Source organism: Hyla sarda, chromosome 2 (genome assembly GCF_029499605.1).
Source record: "Hyla sarda isolate aHylSar1 chromosome 2, aHylSar1.hap1, whole genome shotgun sequence".
In the NCBI taxonomy this organism is placed as follows: Eukaryota; Metazoa; Chordata; class Amphibia; order Anura; family Hylidae; genus Hyla; species Hyla sarda.
In genome coordinates this window covers 21092156-21114932 of record NC_079190.1, presented here as the reverse complement: position 1 = coordinate 21114932, position 22777 = coordinate 21092156, and the positions used below count along the sequence as shown (strand labels likewise).

Genomic DNA, 22777 nt, shown 5'->3' with positions numbered 1-22777 from the left:
TGGACAATAGCATGTTGAGGTCAGAGGAGAATAGGCAGACTGGGTCGAGAGCATAGAAAGGGAACAGTAGCTCAAATAACCACTGGTTACAACCAAGGTCTGCAAAATACCATCTCTGACCACATAACATGTCCAACCTTGAAGCAGATGGGCTACAGCAGCAGACCACATCGTGGGCCACTACTGTCGGCTAGGAACAGGAAACTGAGGCTACAATTCACACAGGCACCAAAACTGGATGATGGAAGAACATTGTCTGGTCTGAGGAGTCTAGATTCCAGCTGCAACATTCAGATGGCAGAGTCCGAATTTGGCATAAACATCATGTCCATATGGAGGAGCTGTGTGATGTCATCATGTCCATATGGAGGAACTGTGTGATGTCATCATGTCCATATGGGGGAACTGTGTGATGTCATCATGTCCATATGGGGGAACTGTGTGATGTCATCATGTCCATATGGAGGAACTGTGTGATGTCATCATGTCCATATGGAGGAACTGTGTGATGTCATGTCCATATGGGGGAACTGTGTGATGTCATCATGTCCATATGGGGGAACTGTGTGATGTCATCATGTCCATATGGAGGAAGTGTGTGATGTCATCATGTCCATATTGAGGGAAATCTCTGAGGAATGTCTCCAGCACCTTGTAGAAAGTATACCATCAAGAATAAAGGCAAAAGGGTTCAAACCCGGGACTAGCAAGGTGTACCTAAATAATTGGCCAGTGAGTGTATATGTAATGTGTGTGAGCACTGTATAAAGCATTTATATGGTACTAGTATTTAAACACTGTTGTGGGAGCATTGAGTATAAAAGGATTAATCCACATTGTATTGTAGAATACAAGTACCAGGCTGTTCTGATTTTAGTGGGTAGGTATGAACCAAATCCAGCACCAGCAGGAGAACAATTCGTATAGAGGGGAGACCATAACGAACACTATGTTTGCATGGGACTTGTAGTTCTCCAAGAATAGAAATAAAAAGAAATGAGAGAGCGCTCCATAACGTAAAACAGCCAATGTGAGGTCCAGGGAAGGAATTAAAATAACCCTTACCGGATGCAGTTGTGTGAGCTCACACACAACTAGGCCCAGTCTGCAGCCTCCTCAACCCAACGAACAATACCAAGTGAAGACATCCAGGCAGCGGTGGGTTTCAGCGGCGCTGACCAGGAGCAGACACGTCATTTAAGTAGAAGGAGGACTGTTATCAAAACAATGCAACGCATTTCACCGCGCTTGCGCGGCTTCATCAGTGAAACGCGTTGCATTGTTTTCATAAAAGTCCTCTTTCTACTCAATAAAAAAATCTTAATCCTTCCTGTACTTATTAGCTGCTGAATACTACTGAAGAATTTTTTTCTTTTTGGAACACCGTGCTCTCTGCTGACACCTCTGTCCATTTTAGGAACTGTGCAGAGTAGGAGAAAATCCCCATAACAAACATATGCTGCTCTGGTAAGTTCCTAAAATGGACAGAGATGTCAGCAGAGAGCACTGTGCTCGTGATTCAGCAGAGAGCATTGTGTTCCAAAAAGAAAATAATTTCCTCTGTAGTATTCAGCGGCTAATAAGTACTGGAAGGATTAAGATTTTTTAATAGAAGTAGTTTACAAATCTGTTTAACTTTATGGCACCAGTTGATAAAAAATAAAAATTAAAAAAAGTTTTCCACCGGAGTATCCCTTTAAAAGGTTCTGTGTTGCACTCTCACATTAGACCTGTGGGTCCACTTTAGGTAATGGGGGGGACCCTAGGAAGATGCCCAGTGTTCTACCACCTAAAACCAGTCCAGCTGTGCAAGTTCAGACAGCCATAGAAATCAAGGATAGCCCTACCCTGAGCCAGGTTCCCCCCTGTCTTGCGCTCTAGAGCAGCAGGTTGGGCCTTAGCTATGGTAGGTGTGTTAGCTTGCCACCCAAGGGTAGGTGCGTAACTATAGGGGGTGCAGAAAAATTGCCCCAAGGCACATCGGTTTCGGGGGAGCCAGCCCCTTCTTCAGATCAGTATACATGACAAGGGTACAAACAAGTTATATATAGATAAGAAAATGGCACCCATAAGGATGTGGGAGGGGCCTTACAGAATCAAGGTGCATATTGAATATATTAATAGTCCTTAGAAACCCATTTAAAGGGGTACTCTGCTGCCCCACCTTTCGGAACATTTTGGAGCGGGCAGCGGGGGTTGTGACGGCCGTCACAACCCCTCCCATAGACTTGCATTGAGGGGCGTGGTGTGATGTTACGACCCCCACCGCCCTCTCCGTACGTTCTAACTGAACGCTGGGTGCTGCACAGAGATCATGGGGGTCCCAGCTGCAGGATCAGACATCTTATCCCCCATCCTTTGGATAGGGGATGAGATGTCTAGGGGCGGAGTAACACTTTAATAAGATGTACATATAGACATAGTAAAATCAAGCATATAATGTGCTTATACTAATAAAACATATACAGTCACAATAATAAAAACGAGCGCAGGTTAGTATGCAGGTGTTTTCTTCATATCCAGTCCCCAGCTATAAACATCTGGAGTGTGGCTGTCAATTATAGACAGCGGTAGACAATTGTCCCAGCATCTCACACCGCTGTATAGCGTGTGGTTGCTATAGACCAATCGCCAAAGGGGCGGGGGCCGCGTGACCTGTGGGAGCCAATCAGCCCAAGGCCTGCTCCGTGCATAGAGAGAATCGCTTGCTGGTAAGCTAAAGGAACAATAGAGGGTGGGACCCAGTTAATAGCTGCTCAGGGGTGGCACAGATTACATACATCAACTGGGTCTGTTCAATGACAGTCAGCCCCACCCCTGAGCATCTAAGACCTCTCTCTAGCCAACCAGCACCCCATTCTGCATTGAGGAAGAGTACCACCACCCCTCATCTGTAGACAGCCGTTGCAGATATCCTGCTCTTCATCAGCACAAAATGGTGTACTGCTTGGCTATAGACATGTCTTAGATCAATGGATTTCAAGCTGTGGACCTCCAGATGTCCCGGCATGCCAAAACAGCTGGGAGTTGTAGTTTGGCAACGTCTGAAGGTCCACAGTTTGGAGACCACTGTCTTAGATGCTCAGGGGTGGTGCTGACTGTCATTGAAGAGACCCAGTTGATGTATGCAATCTGCGTCACCATGGAGCATCTATCATCTGGGTCTCTTTAAAAGGGGTACTCCGCTGCTCAGCATTTGGAAAAAAACTGTTCCGAATGCTGGAACTGGTCCTGGGAGCTCAAGACATCACACCCCGCCCCCTTAATTCAAGTCTATGGGAGGGGGCGTGACAGCCATCACGCCCGCTCCCATAGACTTGCATCGAGGGGACTGGGCTATGACGTCACGAGCTCCTGGCACCAGTTCCAGCATTCGGAACAGTTTTTTTCCAAACGCTGGGCAGCGGAGTACCCCTTAATGACAGTCAGCCCCACCCCTGAGCATCCAAGACCTCTCTTGACAACCAGCACCTGGTTCTGCGTTGATGAAGAGCGAGAACTCTAAAATGTCTACAGATGGGAGGAGACTCTGCTTTGGATAGAATGTGAGCGCTCTTCTCTTTTCTTTCCCCAGGAATAATTGCCTGAGAATAAGTCTCAATAAATTAAAGGGGTACTCCGGTGAAATACTTATTTTTTCTCATAACTGACTCCAGAAAGTTTGACAGATTTGTAAATTATGTCTATTAAAAAATCTTAAAGGGGTATTCCAGGAAAAAAAATATTTTTTTTTATATCAACTGGCTCCAGAAAGTTGGAAGTAATTTACAAATCTGTTTAATAAAAAATCTTAATCCTTCCAATAATTATCAGCTGCTGAAGTAGAGTTGTTCTTTTCTGTCTGGCAACAGTGCTCTCTACTGACATCTCTGCTTGTCTCGGGAACTGCACAGAGTAGGAGGTTTGCTATGGGGATTTGTTTCCACTCTGGATAGTTCCGGAGACAGGTGTCATCAAAGAACAACTCAACTTCAGCAGCTCATAAGTACTGAAAGGATTAATATTTATTAATAGAAGTAATTTATAAATCTGTTTAACTTTCTGTAGCCTGGAGAGATGATTGAGGGAGATGATGAGATTTGGAGGATGGAGATTATATAGATAGATAGAGATAGATATAGATAGATAGAGATAGATAGAGATAGATAGAGATAGATAGAGATAGATAGATAGATAGAGATAGATAGATAGATAGATAGAGATAGATAGAGATAGAGATAGATAGATAGAGATAGATAGAGATAGAGATAGATAGATAGAGATAGAGATAGATAGAGATAGAGATAGAGATAGATAGAGATAGAGATAGAGATAGATAGAGATAGAGATAGAGATAGATAGAGATAGATAGAGATAGAGAGATAGAGAGAGATAGAGATAGAGAGATAGAGAGAGATAGAGATAGAGAGATAGAGAGAGATAGAGAGATAGAGAGAGATAGAGATAGAGAGATAGAGAGAGATAGAGAGATAGAGATAGAGAGATAGAGATAGAGAGATAGAGATAGATAGAGATAGATAGAGATAGATAGAGATAGATAGAGATAGATAGAGATAGATAGAGATAGATAGAGATAGATAGAGATAGATAGAGATAGATAGAGATAGATAGAGATAGATAGAGATAGATATAGATAGATATAGATAGATATAGATAGAGATAGATAGAGATAGAGATAGATAGAGATAGATATAGATAGAGATAGATAGAGATAGAGATAGAGATAGAGATAGATAGAGATAGAGATAGATATAGATAGAGATAGATATATAGAGATAGATATATAGATATAGATATATAGATATAGATATATAGATATATAGATATAGAGATATAGATATATAGATATATATATAGATATATATATATATATATATATATTTTATTACAACCCAGCAGCCTGCACCTGTAAGCCAGGTTTTTACAATAGTTTGGAATCAATAGTGCTGGCCAACTTATTCTTTAGTTGTATTAAACATACGGGGGAGTGGCTACCTCCATGTTGGCTCCTGCACCCCACCCACCTCTATTAGGTGTATATAAGGTGCATTGGATGACCTTGCAATTCCTGCTGTACTGTTCACACAGCGGCATATTCATAGGGTAGGGTCCGTCCCAGAATGAGGTCACCTTACCGTGGTGGGACGGTCCACGCTATTTGGCGCCAAATTTTCAAGCTAAGTACCTCATAATTTCATAGTTTCATATTTTCATTTATTGCACTACAGCTGTATAGCTTTTCATGTTCTATCTATATACTCATGTTTTTTCTATATACTCATGTTTCATCTATATCTTTGTGCTAGCAGTGTGCTCCTGTATTCTCCTGTTGCTGTGTGTGTGTATATGGTAGTGTTCTCTGGTATCAGCTTGTCTCCTGTTACGGAATATAGAAAGCTGATCGGGATTTATGCCAAGCCAGACTACTCCCCAAAAGGGAAGTTTCTACCCATCTGCAGACAGCTGTTTCGTGGCGTTTGCCACTCGTCAATACAGAGCAGGGTGATCTGGCTTGGCTGGGGTGAGAGGCCTTAGACCAACTCTGAGGTAAATACTTATATTATATTAGATTATATTATATATTAATAATTTTATATATTAATTATATTATTTATATATATTATTTATATATTAATTATATTTATATATTATTTATATATTAATTATATTTATATATACCATTTATATATTTATATATATTATTTATATTATAATTTATATTATAATTAAAGGGGTTATTCAGGAAAAAAAACTTAGCTGCTGTATGCTCCAGAGGGAGTCGAGTTGTTCTCTGCTGCCACATCTGTCCGTGTCAAGAACTGTCCAGAGCAGGAGAGGTTTGCTATTGGGGGGGGGGGGGGGTTCTGCTTCTACTCTGGACAGTTCCTGTTTTCCACCTGAGTACCCCTTTAAGCGGGTCTCTTCAATTAAAAAACTAAAGAGTGGCACAAAATAAATAAATGAAAAAAATTTTAATAAAAATAAAATACATTTAAATAAAAATAAATTATCCCATTGACAAGAGTGATGAAAATTAGATATTTCTTTTTCATTCACTTAAGTGAATGGGAACAAATAGAACTAAAGCAGTATATGTAGCATAAGTATAAGCTCCTATTGATGAAGGCCTAGAGCCCTCTATGGGTTATTAAAAAAAAATACATAAAATAAAAATGGAGGGTGATCAGAATTCTTGCAATTCTCACGTAATGTGTTCGCCACAGGGGAATATTAAAGTGGCACAAAATACGTGGTATCCAGCGAGATTTACCACAACAGTCGGCAAACAACGTAGTCGCCCTGGAGCGACGACCTGATACATTGTGTATTCATTCAGGACAGATTCTGTATGGAGGACGATTCTAAGTAAATATACATTAGAGGGATCAATAGACATTGTGACTGCAGGAATCTGGGAGAGTCTGCAGATAAATCAAGGGCAGAAGGAGCAGATAAAAGCTGCCGAGGAATAAGGATACGGAAGAGAAGACTGCGCCGCCATTAGCGGACTATTAATCAAAGCGTTATTATTAGTCTGCAGCAAACATGACCTGGAACAGTCTCATGAGGATCGCTTTTTAGTATCTTTCACAAGAACCTAATATTTACTAATATGCAGCATTTCCCAACCAGGGTGCCTCCAGCTGTTGCAAAACTACAACAACAGCTGGAGGAACGCTGGTTGGAAAACTCTAACTTCTACTACAATCCTCACCTGTACAGACCTTTTTCTCATAGTTAAAGAAGGACTCCAGGTTTTGTTTTTTTGCTCATTTCATACACTCTCCATCACTAGTCCTACAGCACCATCTATTTCATTCCAGCACAACTGCATCTATGCATTTCATTACTGTAAATGGGTCAAGTGATCAGCAGTGATCAGTGTTTAAAGGGGTACTCCGGCCCTAATAAATCTTATCCCCTATACAAAGGGCTAGACTCTGCCCCCGTGTGACATCACGCCCAGCCCCCTCAATGCAAGTCTATGGGAGGGGGCGTGACGGCCGTGACAGACTTGTGTGTGTAATGCCCCAGTACAGGACATGGTCCTGTACTACCCTTATGCCCTGTCAGGTTGAGACCCTCAGTGACCTAGGGGCTCCCCTGCAAGGTCTCCCCATTTCCAGAATGTTGTGTTTATCACTTTAATGCCTAGACAGTCTCCTCATGTATAATACAAAGGACCTGTGTAAGTCTGTCACATGTTCTGTTATGCAATCACATGATTTGTTGTCCCATGTTCTCCCAGAGAGCACCAGCTTAACCTATGACCCGCAGCTTGACCAATGGGCTTTAGTCCAGCCCCCCCCCCCACTATAAAGGGGGGGCCATTACAATTCACTCTTGTACCATCAGTCTTTACTGAGGAACAGTTAACACCAGAGATCTCAGTGCAAGTGATAAACATCTGGAAGACCCCAAAAGCTACAGTCATTCCAGTAAGTCTCAAGTCTATGTCTGCTGTCACTGGACTTGACTTTACTATATGCAGGACTTGCCTAGTTTCAATCTAAAGTCAAGTTTATTACAAGTATATTGGTCCAGCAAGCTGCGAGGTCCTCTGGGTCCTGGCCACCTCTCTGGGAATTCTGGCCTTAGCTGTGAAGATAATTTCCATCTGTCTTATACTTAGTAAAGTCTCCGTTTTACCATAACTGGTTGTGGACTCTCATTTCACTATTAGCAACTGGGATAGCGGAGAAACTGGGCGTGTGGTGTTCCGGAACCCCAAAACCTACACTGGCGTCACGAACACTAGGGGTTAATACCATCTGATCCCACCACTCACACCGCTACACCCTTGGTCCCGCCATACACCCATGGGTCACCACATGTGTATGGCGGGGTGTGAGATGCAGGGAAGTTGTTATGACCCTAGGGGCAGATGGCATTAACCCCTTGTTTTCGGGCGTGGTTTAGCCTATAACAACCAAAGGTATACCGCTGGATCCTGGGCTAGGCACAGGGGCAATGAAGACATCGACGCCAAGTTACTGACAACGGTAGCTTTACTGAGGGTAAACAGTTGGTACAGTCTATACAGTACAGCCGGGGCCCAAGGAGGTGAACAGTGACAGAGACCTCCCTCGCAGGCTTTCTGACTTGTAGTTGGATGGGAGAATTTAGTGCAGGCCCTGCTGGGTAGACAGATGACTTGACTGACTTGTGACTGACAGGACGGTGACTTTATCTTACTTGCACTTGACTTGTGGCCTCCAATACTCTGGACACACACACGGCACAACTTGACTGGACCTCAGCAGGAAGAGAGAGAGAGAAGATAGCTCCAGTCAGGGCTTATATGGGGGAGACTAGCAGGGAGCCCATAGGTCACCTTTGGGGTCAGCTGGTCATGGGTACCTCCTGGGTAACAATCACATGGTACATTTTATTAAAGGTATAACACACCGGCATAATACAGAACATCTTTACAATGGGGGAAACACTGCAGGGCCCCTGGGGACACGGAGGGACACTGCCTGACAGGGCAGGGAAGGTACGGGGTAACACCATCCCGTACTGGGCCACCACACTTGCATTGAGGGGGTGAGGTGTGACGTTACACAGGGCCGGAGTCGTGACCTCACGATACTCCGGCCCTGTGGTTGTCACGCTTCACACAGAGCCTCCAGCGCTGCAGAGTGCTCACAAAGGTGGGTGCGGAATGACAGATTGTGGGGGGGGGGGGGGGTTCCCCAGCGGCAAGGCCCCCGCGATCAGACATCTTATCCTATACTTTAGATAGTGGATAAGATGTATTCGGGCCAGAGTACCCCTTTAAAAGGAAATCTATCACCTACACTAACCTGTCGGTACCGCAGGCGACAAGGATGACAATGGTACTTACCTTGCAGAATGCAGCAGCGGCTTGGGGCATGGGCTGAGCATACATACACACATACTCACACACATTGAGTTTTATATGCTCTCCGCTGGGTCCCAGGTCCTGGGAACAGCAGCAGTTAAGTCATTAACCCCTTAACGACCACGGACGTATATTTACGTCAGTGACCGGCTCCCGATCTGTGAAGCGAGCTATCAGCAACCAAGACCCGCGGCAAATACCAGACATCACAGATTGGGCTGGCATTAAAACGAGAAAATATAATGCTGGTTAGCTCAGCCGAGCTGTTCGGGACCGCCACGGTGAAATCATGGCGTCCCGAACAGCTGAGAGAACAGTGGGAGGTATCTTACCTTCTTCCCGGCTGTCCGATCGGCATTTGATTGCTCCAAGCCTGAAATCCAGGCCTGAGTAATCAAGCGCAGAAAACACTGATCTATGCATTCCTATGGCAATGCATTGAAAAGTGTCTGCAATCAGTATATGCAATGTTACAGCCCCTAGAGGGGGCTATAACACTGCATAAAAAAAGTTAAAAAAAAAAAATATATATATAGTATTTATACACCTCCCCTCCAGTTCTATCTGTATACTGTTGCTGCCATCTCTATATGATAAGGATATATAGTAGTTATAGATCTCTCCTCCAGCTCTCTCTCTCTCTATGAAATAAGGATATATGGTAGTTATACACCTCCCCTCCAGCTCTATCTGTATACAGCTGCTATCTCTATGAAATCAGAATATATAGTAGTTAGTTTTACACCTCTCCTTCCCACTTTTGGCTGTTCAGGCATGCTGGCAGTTGTAGTTTTGCAACAGCTGAACGCACACTGGTTGGCAAACACTGCCTTAAATAATGAAAATGTGTCCATCTGTTGCATCTACTTACAAGCCACCATTATAAAGCACATCTAAGTCCTATAATTCCTTTGCCCTTGTTATCTGTACCAGGAATGAAGCCAAAAGAATAAGTGGTTGTCCAGATCCAGAAACCACAGCTAAAATGCAGCAGACCCCCACAGCAAGGAAAAAAAGCATATTAAAGGGGTACGGTGCCATATTATCCCCTATACAAAAGTGCAGCAGATTACTGGGGTGCTGGGGAGAGATGACGAGAGAGAGAGATGGCGAGAGAGAGAGATGGCGAGAGAGAGAGATGGCGAGAGAGAGAGATGGCGAGAGAGAGAGAAAGAGAAAGAAAGAAAAAGAGAAAGAGAGAGAGAGAGAGAGAGAAAGAGAAAGAAAGAAAAAGAGAAGAGAGAGAGAGAGAGAAAGAAAGAAAGAGAGAGAGAGAGAGAGAGAGAGAGAGAAAGAGAAAGAAAGAAAAAGAGAAGAGAGAGAAAGAAAAAGAAAAAGAGAGAAAGAAAGAAAGAGAAAGAAAGAAAGAAAGAAAGAAAGAAAGAAAGAAAGAGAGAGAGAGAGAGAGAGAGAGAGAGAGAGAGAGAGAGAGAAAGAAAAGAGAAAAAAAGAGAAAGAAAAAAAAAGAAAAAAAAGAGAGACATTGCTAAACAAGAAAGCAAAGTTGTCATTCATGGTCTGGTAAAGCTGAGTGAGACATTTCCTACAGTCCCTCTAAGGGTAAATATACTGGATTTTCTGCTTTTGCCTGAAACAGATCGGACTGCAAAACAATCATATTCATGTCTTCTGTGCTAGAAATCCAAAACTTTCTGTATTATCTTTACAAAAAGAACAGAATTCAGTTTTTGCCATCAAAAGTCCAGAGATCTATTTCTAAGCTTAGTTTTAGATTTGTACATGTTCTGATGATGTTGTAAGGCAGTGGTCTCCAAACTATGGACCTCCGGCCATTGCAGAACTACAACTCCCAGCATGCCCTGTAAGATTTACCTGCAGACTCCTGTGACGATGATCCCAGGGATAGACCCAGCTGTGCTGCACTGTGAATATAGAAGGTTACTTACCGTACACGCTGCTCCTCCGCCTTCTTCAGCTCGGCGTCTCTCTGCAGGACCTTCAGGATGGCCTCCTGCTCCGCATCCGTTAAGAAGCTCAGATCAATCATTTTGTCTCTCGAAAATCAATATCCAGGAAATTATAAAACCAGATCTTGTGGTGCTTCAGGGCAGCGCTCAGAGTTCTGCTGCAGTCCAGACCGGGGGCTTCTTAACAAAATAACTGGTCATTACTTTTAGTTGGGAGAGTCTTGGGAACGGTCCACATTCCCAGTTACACAGTTCACATGCTCCCAGTCTCTTCAGTCAGGTGTCAGACTGGGCCAGCTTCAGATAGAGGCAAAGATGGGCACCAACATCACCTAGGGGGGAAGAAAAAGGTTACTGTGTGTACAGGGTTCAGTAATAATGAAAGATTATATGCAACTTTTTACCTACTATAATACTGCCTCCTACGTACAAGACTATAACTACTATAATACTGCTCCTATATACAAGAATATAACTACTATAATACTGCCTCCTATATATAAGAATATAACTACTATAATACTGCCTCCTATATACAAGAATATAACTACTATAATACTGCCTCCTATATACAAGAATATAACTACTATAATACTGCCCCTATATACAAGAATATAACTACTATAATACTGCTCCTGTATACAAGAATATAACTACTATAATACTGCCTCCTATATACAAGAATATAACTACTATAATACTGCCTCCTATATACAAGAATATAACTACTATAATACTGCTCCTATATACAAGAATATAACTACTATAATACTGCCCCTATATACAAGAATATAACTACTATAATACTGCCTCCTATATACAAGAATATAACTACTATAATACTGCTCCTATATACAAGAATATAACTACTATAATACTGCTCCTATATACAAGAATATAACTACTATAATACTGCTCCTATATACAAGAATATAACTACTATAATACTGCTCCTATATACACAGGAATATAATTACTATAATACTGCTCCTATATACAAGAATATAAGCTACTATTCTACTACCTCATTTGTAATATATGTCAACTCTACTGAAAGGGCAATAATGTCTTAAAGGGGTACGCCGGTGAAAACCTTTTTTCTTTTAAATCAACTGGTGGCAGAAAGTTAAACATATTTGTAAATTACTTCAGTTAAAAAATCTTAATCCTTCCTGTACTTATTAGCTGCTGAATGCTACAGAGGAAATTCCTTTCTTTTTGGAACACTGATGACCTCATGAGCACAGTGTTCTTTGCTGACATCTCTGTCCCTTTTGGCAACCGTGCATAGCAGATGTGTGCTAAGGGCAGCATGGTGGCTCAGTGGTTAGCACTGCTGCCTTGCAGTGCTGGGGACTTGGGTTAAAATCCCACTAAGGACAACAATAAATAGAGCATTATTATAATAACATCAGCAGAGAGAACTGTGGTCGTGATGTCATCAGAGAGCATTCCAAAAAGAAAAGAATTTCATCTGTAGTATTCAGCAGCTAATGAGGAAATTCTTTTCTTTTTGGAATGCTCTCTGATGACATCACGACCACAGTTCTCTCTGCTGATGTTATTATAATAATGCTCTATTTATTGTTGTCCTTAGTGGGATTTTAACCCAAGTCCCCAGCACTGCAAGGCAGCAGTGCTAACCACTGAGCCACCATGCTGCCCTTAGCATACATCTGCTATGCACGGTTGCCAAAAGGGACAGAGATGTCAGCAAAGAACACTGTGCTCATGAGGTCATCAGTGTTCCAAAAAGAAAGGAATTTCCTCTGTAGCATTCAGCAGCTAATAAGTACAGGAAGGATTAAGATTTTTTAACTGAAGTAATTTACAAATATGTTTAACTTTCTGCCACCAGTTGATTTAAAAGAAAAAAGGTTTCACCGGAGTACCCCTTTAAAGGGGTATTCCAGGCCAAAACTTTTTTTAATATATATATATCAACTGGCTCCGGAAAGTTAAACAGATTTGTAAATTACTTCTATTAAAAAATCTTAATCCTTCCAATAGTTATTAGCTTCTTAAGTTTTCTGTCTAACAGCTCAATGATGATGTCACGTCCCGGGAGCTGTGCATGATGGGAGAATATCCCCATAGGAACTGCACAGCTCCCGGGACGTGAGTCATCAGAAAGCAGTTAGACAGAAAACAACAACTCAACTTCAGAAGCTAATAACTATTGGAAGGATGAAGATTTTTTAATAGAAGTAATTTACAAATATGTTTAACTTTCCGGAGCCAGTTGATATAGATAAAAAAAAGGTTTTGCCTGGAATACCCCTTTAAGCCATGATTCTAGTTGTCAGCGATTTCTTCAGGGTTTTAAAAACTCTCTTTCAGGGAAACTGATCAGCACCTACATAGAGTGAAGGAAATGAAATGTCCATTGACACATTAGTAATCAGGCCCAAATGCTGCAGAACCGCTCCATATGACTGTACTGTGAGTCACCCACATGTACTTTATCTTAATATGTTCTCACACTTTCTTAGATACTATCGCTGATATACATGGGGTGGTGGCTGCTAGCGCCGGGAGCTATAGATTAAAACAACTGAACAACTATCAGCCAAGTGCCCCGGATTTATTTGGCAACTCACCAGTCCTCCCCTTGTGTACATTCATTTCTGTATTTTAGGAACGCAATCTCTGCTCAAAAGGTCTATGCAAATATTCACAATTCCATCCATTGATTTATTTATAGCATAATACTGCCATACAGTGCTTACATAACTATGGTAATAGTAGCCCTCACTACACCACCTGAGGTCTACAGCAAAACTATTCACCATTCTTTTAGGACGTCGGCATTTATTTAGGGCCCATTGCTTTTCAGTAAGAACCAAAAACAAAAAATAGGACCAAATGGACACCCAGCTTTCATCTAGAGCAGTGGTCTTCAACCTGCGGACCTCCAGATGTTGCAAAACTACAACTCCCAGCATGCCCGGATAGCCGTTGGCTGTCCGGGCATGCTGGGAGTTGTAGTTTTGCAATATCTGGAGGTCCGCAGGTTGAAGACCACTGATCTAGAGTATACTGCACGCTCCCAAGCAGAATTTCCAGCTGCAGGTCAAGGCTTAAAGTGATATGGATAACAAGGAAAACAAAAATCTTATGGCGCAGATATTGCAGCCTACACCCCAATAGCACCAATACTACAGCCTAACCGCCCACGGTGCCAATACTACAGCCTAACCGCCCACGGTGCCAATACTACAGCCTAACCGCCCACGGTGCCAATACTACAGCCTAACCGCCCACGGTGCCAATACTACAGCCTAACCGCCCACGGTGCCAATACTACAGCCTAACCGCCCACGGTGCCAATACTACAGCCTAACCGCCCACGGTGCCAATACTACAGCCTAACCGCCCACGGTGCCAATACTACAGCCTAACCGCCCACGGTGCCAATACTACAGCCTAACCGCCCACGGTGCCAATACTACAGCCTAACCGCCCACGGTGCCAATACTACAGCCTAACCGCCCACGGTGCCAATACTACAGCCTAACCGCCCACGGTGCCAATACTACAGCCTAACCGCCCACGGTGCCAATACTACAGCCTAACCGCCCACGGTGCCAATACTACAGCCTAACCGCCCACGGTGCCAATACTACAGCCTAACCGCCCACGGTGCCAATACTACAGCCTAACCGCCCACGGTGCCAATACTACAGCCTAACCGCCTACGGTGCCAATACTACAGCCTAATCGCCTACGGTGCCAATACTACAGCCTAATCCCCTATGGTGCCAATACTACAGCCTAATCCCCTATGGTGCCAATACTACGGCCTACACCCCAATAGCACCATTTCTAGAGCTTAGCCCCATACTGTCCCAATACTACAGCCTAGCCTACTATTGCCCCAATACTACAGCCTAATCCAATATGGCACAAATACTACAGCTTAATCCCCAATAGCACCACTACTAGAGTCTAGCCACCTATGGTGCCAATACTACAGCCTAACCCCTATATGGCCTCAGTACTTCAGCCTAAACCCAGATAGAATCAATACTAAAAATCAAACAGCCTACGGTGCCAATACTACAGCCTAACCACCATTGGCCTCAATAATACTGCTTAACCCCCATATGACACCAATACTACAGCCTAACCCCCCCCCCCCCCATATGGCACCATTACTACAGCCTAAATCCTAATAGCACCAATACTTCATCCTAACCCACTTTGGTGCCAATACTACAGCCTACCCCTATATGGCACCACCAATATTACAGAGGCAAATCCTGCTGTACAATTAGGCTAGATGTGCAATAATAGTACACGATGATCCCTAGGGTGCTGTTAGTTTGGGATAATAGACCCTTGGTCAAGACTAAACTTGTGACTATAATATGGGTGCAAAAATGTACCGGCCTATACCCATATCCTAGCTCCAGCCCCTTCCCCTGCCCCCTTCTCCTCCTGCTGCTCAAATGATCTCCTCAAGACAATCATTGCAAGTCTATGGAGGGGGGATCTCTGCCTACCAGCTCTGGGAGAACCTCAAATTAGAGTTGAGGACTGCAGAGCAAAAACCTGCTAGAAAATACCATATTTATGTTATAAAAATGGTCAGAAATAACAGGTTCCCTTTAAAAAGAGTTAGTGCACACTTGCAGCGACAGATTCCCTCACTTACCTGATGCATAAGTAATAAAGGACATAAGTAGGAACCCCCCTGTAGGTTTAAAGGAGCTAAGAGGTCCCCTAGCATTCTGTACTGATAAGGGAATACAGTAAAAAGTGCTGAAGAAGCTTTGTGAAAACTTCCACAAATATATCTGCCAGAAAAAGCAGGAAACAAAAGGGAAAAAAAGACAAATACAAAAAAAAAAAATAAAAAAAATAAAAAAGGTAGAGGGTTAAACCGTATAGATGGGCCGGAGCCAAGTGTGAGCGGAGGGCTAGAGGGACTTACAGCACAGGCCCGGGCAGACGCTCATGTTCGGGATCGCAGGCTGGAATGAAACATTTGGGATGTTTCTAGTAAAGAACAGACTGGTAAGAACTGACTCAGCCTGTTCCGGTTTTACAACATTCATTAACTATACTTGTAGCCGAGAAAAAACAGGTCGGAGAGGCGGCCTGTGGCTTTAAGCCATTCCATGCAGATGCGGTCACTTCCATGTAACTAGGACCTGACAGGTTTATACATATTCATTCCTTCATAAATTTATATTTTATTTACAGGGACAGTAAATCTACCATCTTGTCTGTTCAGCAGACAGATAATCTGTTCCTTCGTTCTCACTAAATTCACCGCCAGGTGAACGGGGCCTAATTGTTTTTGTTTTATTTTTAGTACAATATAGGGGCAGCCATCTTGTTTTAGCTGTTAAAAGGGTATTCCAGCCTTATACAGGGTGGGCCATTTATATGGATACACCTAAATAAAATGGGAATGGTTGGTGATATGAACTTCCTGTTTGTGGCACATTAGTATATGTGAGGGGGGGGGGGGGTTGGGGGACTTTTCAAGATGGGTGGTGACCATGGCGGCCATTTTGAATCCAACTTTGGTCTTTTCAATGGGAAGAGGGTCATGTGACACATCAAACTTATTGGGAATTTCAGAAGAAAAACAATGATGTGCTTGGTTTTAACGTAACTTTATTCTTTCATGAGTTATTTACAAGTTTCTGACCACTTATAAAATGTGTTCAATGTGCTGCCCATTGTGTTGGATTGTCAATGCAACCCTCTTCTCTATATACTGCTATACATTACTATATACACCGCAGGAGAAATGCTAGCACAGGCTTCCAGTATCCGTATACACTGCTATATACTACTATATACACCGCAGGAGAAATGCTAGCACAGGCTTCCAGTATCCATATACACTGCTATATACTACTATATACACCGCAGGAGAAATGCTAGCACAGGCTTCCAGTATCCATATACACTGCTATATACTACTATATACACCGCAGGAGAAATGCTAGCACACATCTCACATCTTCACAGCATAGACAATTGCCTTCAGATGACCCCAAAGATAAAAGTCTAAGGGGGTCAGATCGGGAGACCTTGGGGGACATTCAACTGGCCCACGATGACCAATCCACTTACCAGGAAACTGTTCATCTAGGAATGCTCGGACCTGACACCCATAATGTAGTGGCCACCATCTTGCTGGAAAAACTCAGGGAACGTGCAGCTTCAGTGCATAAAGAGGGAAACACATCATCATGTAGCAATTTTGCATATCCAGTGGCCTACATGACGAGTCCAACACAATGGGCAGCACATTGAACACATTTTATAAGTGGTCAGAAACTTGTAAATAACTCATGAAAGAATAAAGTTACGTTAAAAGCAAGCACATCATTGTTTTTCTTGTGAAATTCCCAATAAGTTTTATGTGTCACATGACCCTCTTCCTATTGAAAAAACAAAAGTTGGATTCAAAATGGCCGACTTCAAAATGACCGCCATGGTCACCACCCATCTTGAAAAGTCCCCCCCCCCCTCACATATACTAATGTGCTACAAACAGGAAGTTAATATCACCAACCATTCCCATTTTATTAAGGTGTATCCATATAAATGGCCCACCCTGTACATCCCCAGCGATCTCGATGCAGTCCCCAGCATTCTGTGACAGGTGCTGCCTACGAGACATGACGTTATGGTGTGGCCTCATGAAGAGGCGTGGCAGTGATGTCTCGGTCTTGGAGGCAGCGTCCGGCACAGAATGCCAGGGGCTGCGCAGAGATCGCGGGGGTCCTAGCTGCTGGACCCCCGCGATCATACATCTTATACCCTTATCCTTTGGATAGGGGATAAGATGAATAAGGCCGGAATACCCCTTTAAGCTGTTTAACAGCATTTATGGATATGCTTTACGGCAAGCCCCATGGACATAGGTGCAATGAACATCTCCAGACCCTCTTTGTATAGGGGAAGGTTTGTAAGCATGTTGTGGGACCTGTGCAGAGGCCATGCTAAAGAAGAGGAGAAGGCTGAGCTGTGAGCTTCATCTATTGTCTATCTACTGGTGTCACCCTTCACTGTAATGCTAAACCCCTAGGCCTAAAACTAAGCTGAGACTTCCTATTCTGTCTGTGATAGTAAGGAGGAGGCTGCTTTACAGCAGCCTCCTCCTTACTATGACAGACAGAATAGGAAGTCTCAGCTTAGTTTTAGGCCTAGGGGTTGGCTGCTGGCACCAATCCCAAGTGTACCCTTATAGTTGGCATTACTCCTGGGGTCAGCTATTCTGGCAGGCAGTTATTCAAAGGAATGCAATGTGAACCACATCTCGAGTCTCTCAGCAGGAACGTGCACAGACATTTTAGGGGCAGGGGCAAGTACAAAAAGGGTGTGGTAATGGCCGGTTGTGTGGTGCAGGGCAGATGTTGTTGCCTTAGGGGCAGATGGTATTAAATCTTTTGTTCGTGATGCCAGGGATTGGTTTAACCTTTACCACCCGAAGGTATTCCGCTAAATCCTGGGCTAGGCACGGGGGCAATAAAGAAACCGGCGCTAAATTACGGACAACGGTAGCTTTACTGAGGGTAGACAGTTGTTACAGTCTATGCAGTACAGCCAGGGCCCAATGAGGTGACCAGAGACAGGGACCTCTCAGGTTTGCTGGGACTTTTAGTAGAAAGGAGAATTTAGTGCAGGCCACGCTGGATAGACAGAAGACTTGACCTGACTGACAGGACTGTGACTTTAGCTTACTTTGCAGTTGACTTGTAGCTGCAGGACATAACTTAAAGGGGCACTCTGCTGCTCAGTGATTGGAACAAACTGTTCCGAACGCTGGAGCCGGGAGCTCGTGATGTCATAGCTCTGCCCCCTCAATGCAAGTCTAGGGGAAAGACTATGACGTCACAAGCTCCCGCCACCAGCTCCAGCGTTCGGAACAGTTTGTTCCAAACACTGAGCAGCGGAGTACCCCTTTAAATGGGCACTGCCAGATACAAAAACTTTTGATAGTTTTGCAATTGCTTTCATTAGTATATTTTCAGTATTTCATACTGAAAAAGCCAGTCAAACAACTGCCCCTCATCCCCCCCCCACCCCTGCCTGCTTGGACACATACTAGTCCTGCTGTGTCCATGAGTCATCACCTATGTCATGGACACACTTCCTTGATTGACAGCTGTGAGCGCAGGGCTCAGAGCTGGAGGAAAAATCCTCCCACTGTCAGCTTGTGTCCCGCTACTGTCAGTGAGGACAAGCTGGGAGCTGTAGTTTTGCTAATGCTTGGGGAGATGTGAGCAGACAACATACTGAGGGAGGGGGCGGAGACCTGCACAGTGAGGCCACGCCCCTCCCTTTGAGAGGAATTCAGACTAGTGAGCTAAATTAAAAAAGTGTAATAAAAAAATAAATAAAGGTGCAAGACACACAAAAATTAGATGTCAGGATGGTCAGGATTAGGTACTGAGTGATATATAAAAAAAAAAAAAAAAAGGTTTTTGTTGGATCTGACGGGGACACTTTAAGGCCTCCAATGTTCTGGACACACACACACACACACACACACACTAAGATGACATGACTGCACTGGAGCTCAGGAACAAGAGAGAGAAGATAGCTCCACCCAGGGTTTATATGGAGGAGACTAGCAGGGAGCCCATAGGTCACCTTTGGGGTCAGCTGATCACTAGTCCCTCCTGAGTAACAATCATATGGTACATTTATTAACGATACAACACACAATATAATACACAACATATTTACATGGCAGGGGGCCCTGGGGAAACTGCCTGACAGGGCAGGAAAGGTACGGGGAAACACCATCACGTACTGGGCCACCACAAGGGAATTATAAAAAAAAAAAGTTTGTAAAAAACCTTACATATTTTAACACCACACAATTCCTAAGGTAAGGGACCTCTGGCAGTCATGTCAGACTAATGAAACCTGCATCACTTCATGGAGTTCCCAATCAGAGAGGGCATTATAGGGCAAAGGCTCTGCTGGCAAGGCACTGCCCAAGTCCAAATTCCGTAGCCTCCTGAGCCCAAAACATATTCGCCTTTAGATTGATAACTAAAGCAGAATACACCAGATTAACAATACATGATATAACTATTACAGGAAGGTTTCTGCTCCATTGTAAATGTAACTGGGCGGTGTCTACATCATCTGCCAAGAAAGCAGGGTTGGCAACCGCAGGCAGAACCAGTCAGGATAAAGAGGCATTGTTACTACAGTCTCTTCTACTTCACCAGGAAGATAAAGCAGAAATACAGGACCCGGGACATCAGTAATTACAAGGCAAATTACTCCATTTATCAGGACTTCACATCATGGCGGAGATCATAAACCGCTATATATAAAGCCTGGGAATTACAATTAACTACAGCAACATGGCTCCTATAAAGGGCGTCACTATAGCCCAATACTCCAATAGGTAAAACATGGTGGAAATGGGGCGGGAATCAATTCATCACAATACCACCTACTATTTATTTTACAGCCACCTACAATGGTATATTTCAGTGGTCCTTATCTACACCATAATTATATCCTGTGCTTCATGCGGTGGTACGTCACGGATGGGTCTTTGATGCCCACCAACAGTAACCCCCCCTCAACAGTTCCCCTCCCCCCCCACACAGTAGTTGGTCCACCAATAATCCTCCCCACAAAGTAGTTCGCTCCCATTAGTGCTCCTAGAGCAAAAAAAATATGGAGAGTGAGGAGCGGATATTCACACATGCAGAATCTCCGCTCGCACAATTCCGCGAGCGGAGTTTCCGTCAGGCCGCTGACGAAAATACTTTGGCTGTAGGACCGCGGGACACTGCACTGCAATGAACATGTCCGCCTCTGAAATTCCGCAGTATGAACGGGTCTTGCGGAAGACCCATTAACACTGATGGTACTGTTCACTGCGTGGAATTCTACTCTCGGAATGAACGAACCCTGGGAAGATAGGCAAGTGCTTAAAAGGGGTATTCCGGGCAAAAACATTTTATCCCCTATCCAAAGATAGGGGATAAGATGTCTGATCGCGGGGGGCCTGCTGCTGAGACCCCCCGCAATCTCCCTGCAGCACTCACAATTCATGCGGGGACTGCGTCTCTAGTTTCGGAAACCTCTGGGTTTCCGGGACTAGGGACGTGATGTCACGCCACACCCCCTCCATTCATGTCTATGGGAGGGGGCGTGACGGCCGTCACGCCCCCTCCCATAGACATGAATGGAGGGGGCGTGACGTCACGTCCCTAGTCCCGGAAACCCGGAGGTTTCCGAAACTGGAGATTCAGCACCCGCATAGAATGCGGGTGCTGCAGGGAGATGGCGGGGGTCTCCGCAGCGGGCCCCCCGCGATCAGACATCTTATCCCTTATCCTTTGGATAGGGGATAAAATGTTTTTGACCAGAATACCCCCTTTAATTCGGCACTACTTTCTTGACATTTGAGCATTATATAGAGCTGAGAGATTCCCAGTGTATCCATAGTTTTGACGTCAAAAGTTTTGAGCAGTCGACAAGCCTTAGAAAGAACAGGGAGACGCACGTGGTAGCCCGCTTTACTCCTCAGCTCTCAGTAATCTTATTCCTGCTTCACCGGATGGTCCCATAGATTAATAATGGGGCTGTAGGACGGGGATCACAGAGAGACTCATGCTACCAGGCACTTTTCCCCGCTCGTTCTAATAATTTGTGCCTGATCAAAACTTATGATGTCTCACTGTCAAAAGTACACTTTAAAAAGGGAATCTTTCAGGCATAAAGTGAAGTGTGGATCACAGTTTCTGAAGCATAAATTCGTGTTGTATCCGGAATGGTTTCATTATTAAATTTACAGCTTCATAACCAGAATTTAACAACCATTAAAGTGCTGTTGTGTCTATATATTTTTCACATAGTATCGAGGAAGTAGTGCTTAGCCGAAGCATGCATGCCTCCTCTCTCCCCCACTCCTCCCTCTCTTAAATGATTGATGTACAGGGGTTGATACGGGAAGCAAAGCCTAGTACATCAAGACAGGGATGGGAGAGGAGACGTGCATGCTTCGGCTCAGCACTGCCTCCTCGACACTTGAGCTCTGGGCATGATCGGGAGCTAGGGCCTTTTTTCTATAACGTGTGTTCTCCTGTGAAGATACCATTGCAAATGTATATTTTTTTGCGTACAGTAAAGTTTTGATGGCTGCATTTTCCCATTACGCGTCCACCTGCCATAATTTCCGCATCATTACACCAACCTGCATTACTACAGGTCTCGGCAAGAAGAACAGGACCTTCAAAATTACACAAGGTCGCACAGGGTCCTTGAGTTATCTATGTTGGGGGTGGATGGGGACCACATTTAAGAGGCCCCTGTGCCATTTCCGCAAGATAATTTTACAGATATTAAAGGACAAGTCGACTTTTGCAACAAAAAATAAATAAAAATAAAAAAATTCACTATATGGATTACATTTTTACTTTGTAGAAGGGGTTTATTTAAAACCATCATGTTTCTGGGCCTCCATGGTAACCTGTAAGATTTACTGGGACAACAAACAGAAAAAAAATGGATGCAAAGGTTTTCATTGTCTTTTATGACTGAAAGAAAGAAGCACAAGCCCTCGGTCAGAGCAGAGAAGAATGCAGCTCAGCGAGGCCAGTGAAGACCTTATTAGGAGCAGGGCGCTCCGGCCTTATGATGTGGAATGTGAGTAGAAAACACACAGGCATTCCATGTATGTATCACGTTACGGGGGATTATTGCCTCCACCAATGCCACAACTCAGAGGGTCCCCCCAGATAATCATGTTACCCGCTGCCCAACACTATCAGAGTGTCCCCCGCTCTCAGGGGTGGTGTTACTCCTAGTGGAGACTGTGCCAGCTGGCATACAAAGTGTCTTACAGGCAGTGCTCTGTGGGAAGAGGAATGCAAATTAGAGTGAAACCTGTCTCTCTAAAGCCACCTACAGGCAACTACTTGTAAGTCCATGTCCAACCTGTTAAAAAGCCTTGAAACACGACTGGGGAATTCAGCAGAAC

General features: G+C 43.9%; 1 protein-coding gene across 23 annotated transcripts in view; it reads right to left on the bottom strand.

Annotated features, from left to right (window-relative positions):
• Positions 1-22777, bottom strand: part of SYTL2 (synaptotagmin like 2) — a 168818-nt gene that overhangs the window by 64491 nt on the left and 81550 nt on the right. For 21 of the 23 annotated variants that reach the window (XM_056561318.1, XM_056561328.1, XM_056561327.1 and 18 more), the window contains exon 2: positions 10774-11126. In XM_056561318.1, coding sequence (XP_056417293.1) covers positions 10774-10874 — 101 coding nt within the window. In that variant the 5' untranslated portion in view covers positions 10875-11126. Of the gene's footprint in view, positions 1-8196; positions 8246-10773; positions 11127-15730; positions 15787-22777 lie in introns of those variants that run through there. The other 2 variants (XM_056561321.1, XM_056561330.1) reach the window with 2 other exon arrangements.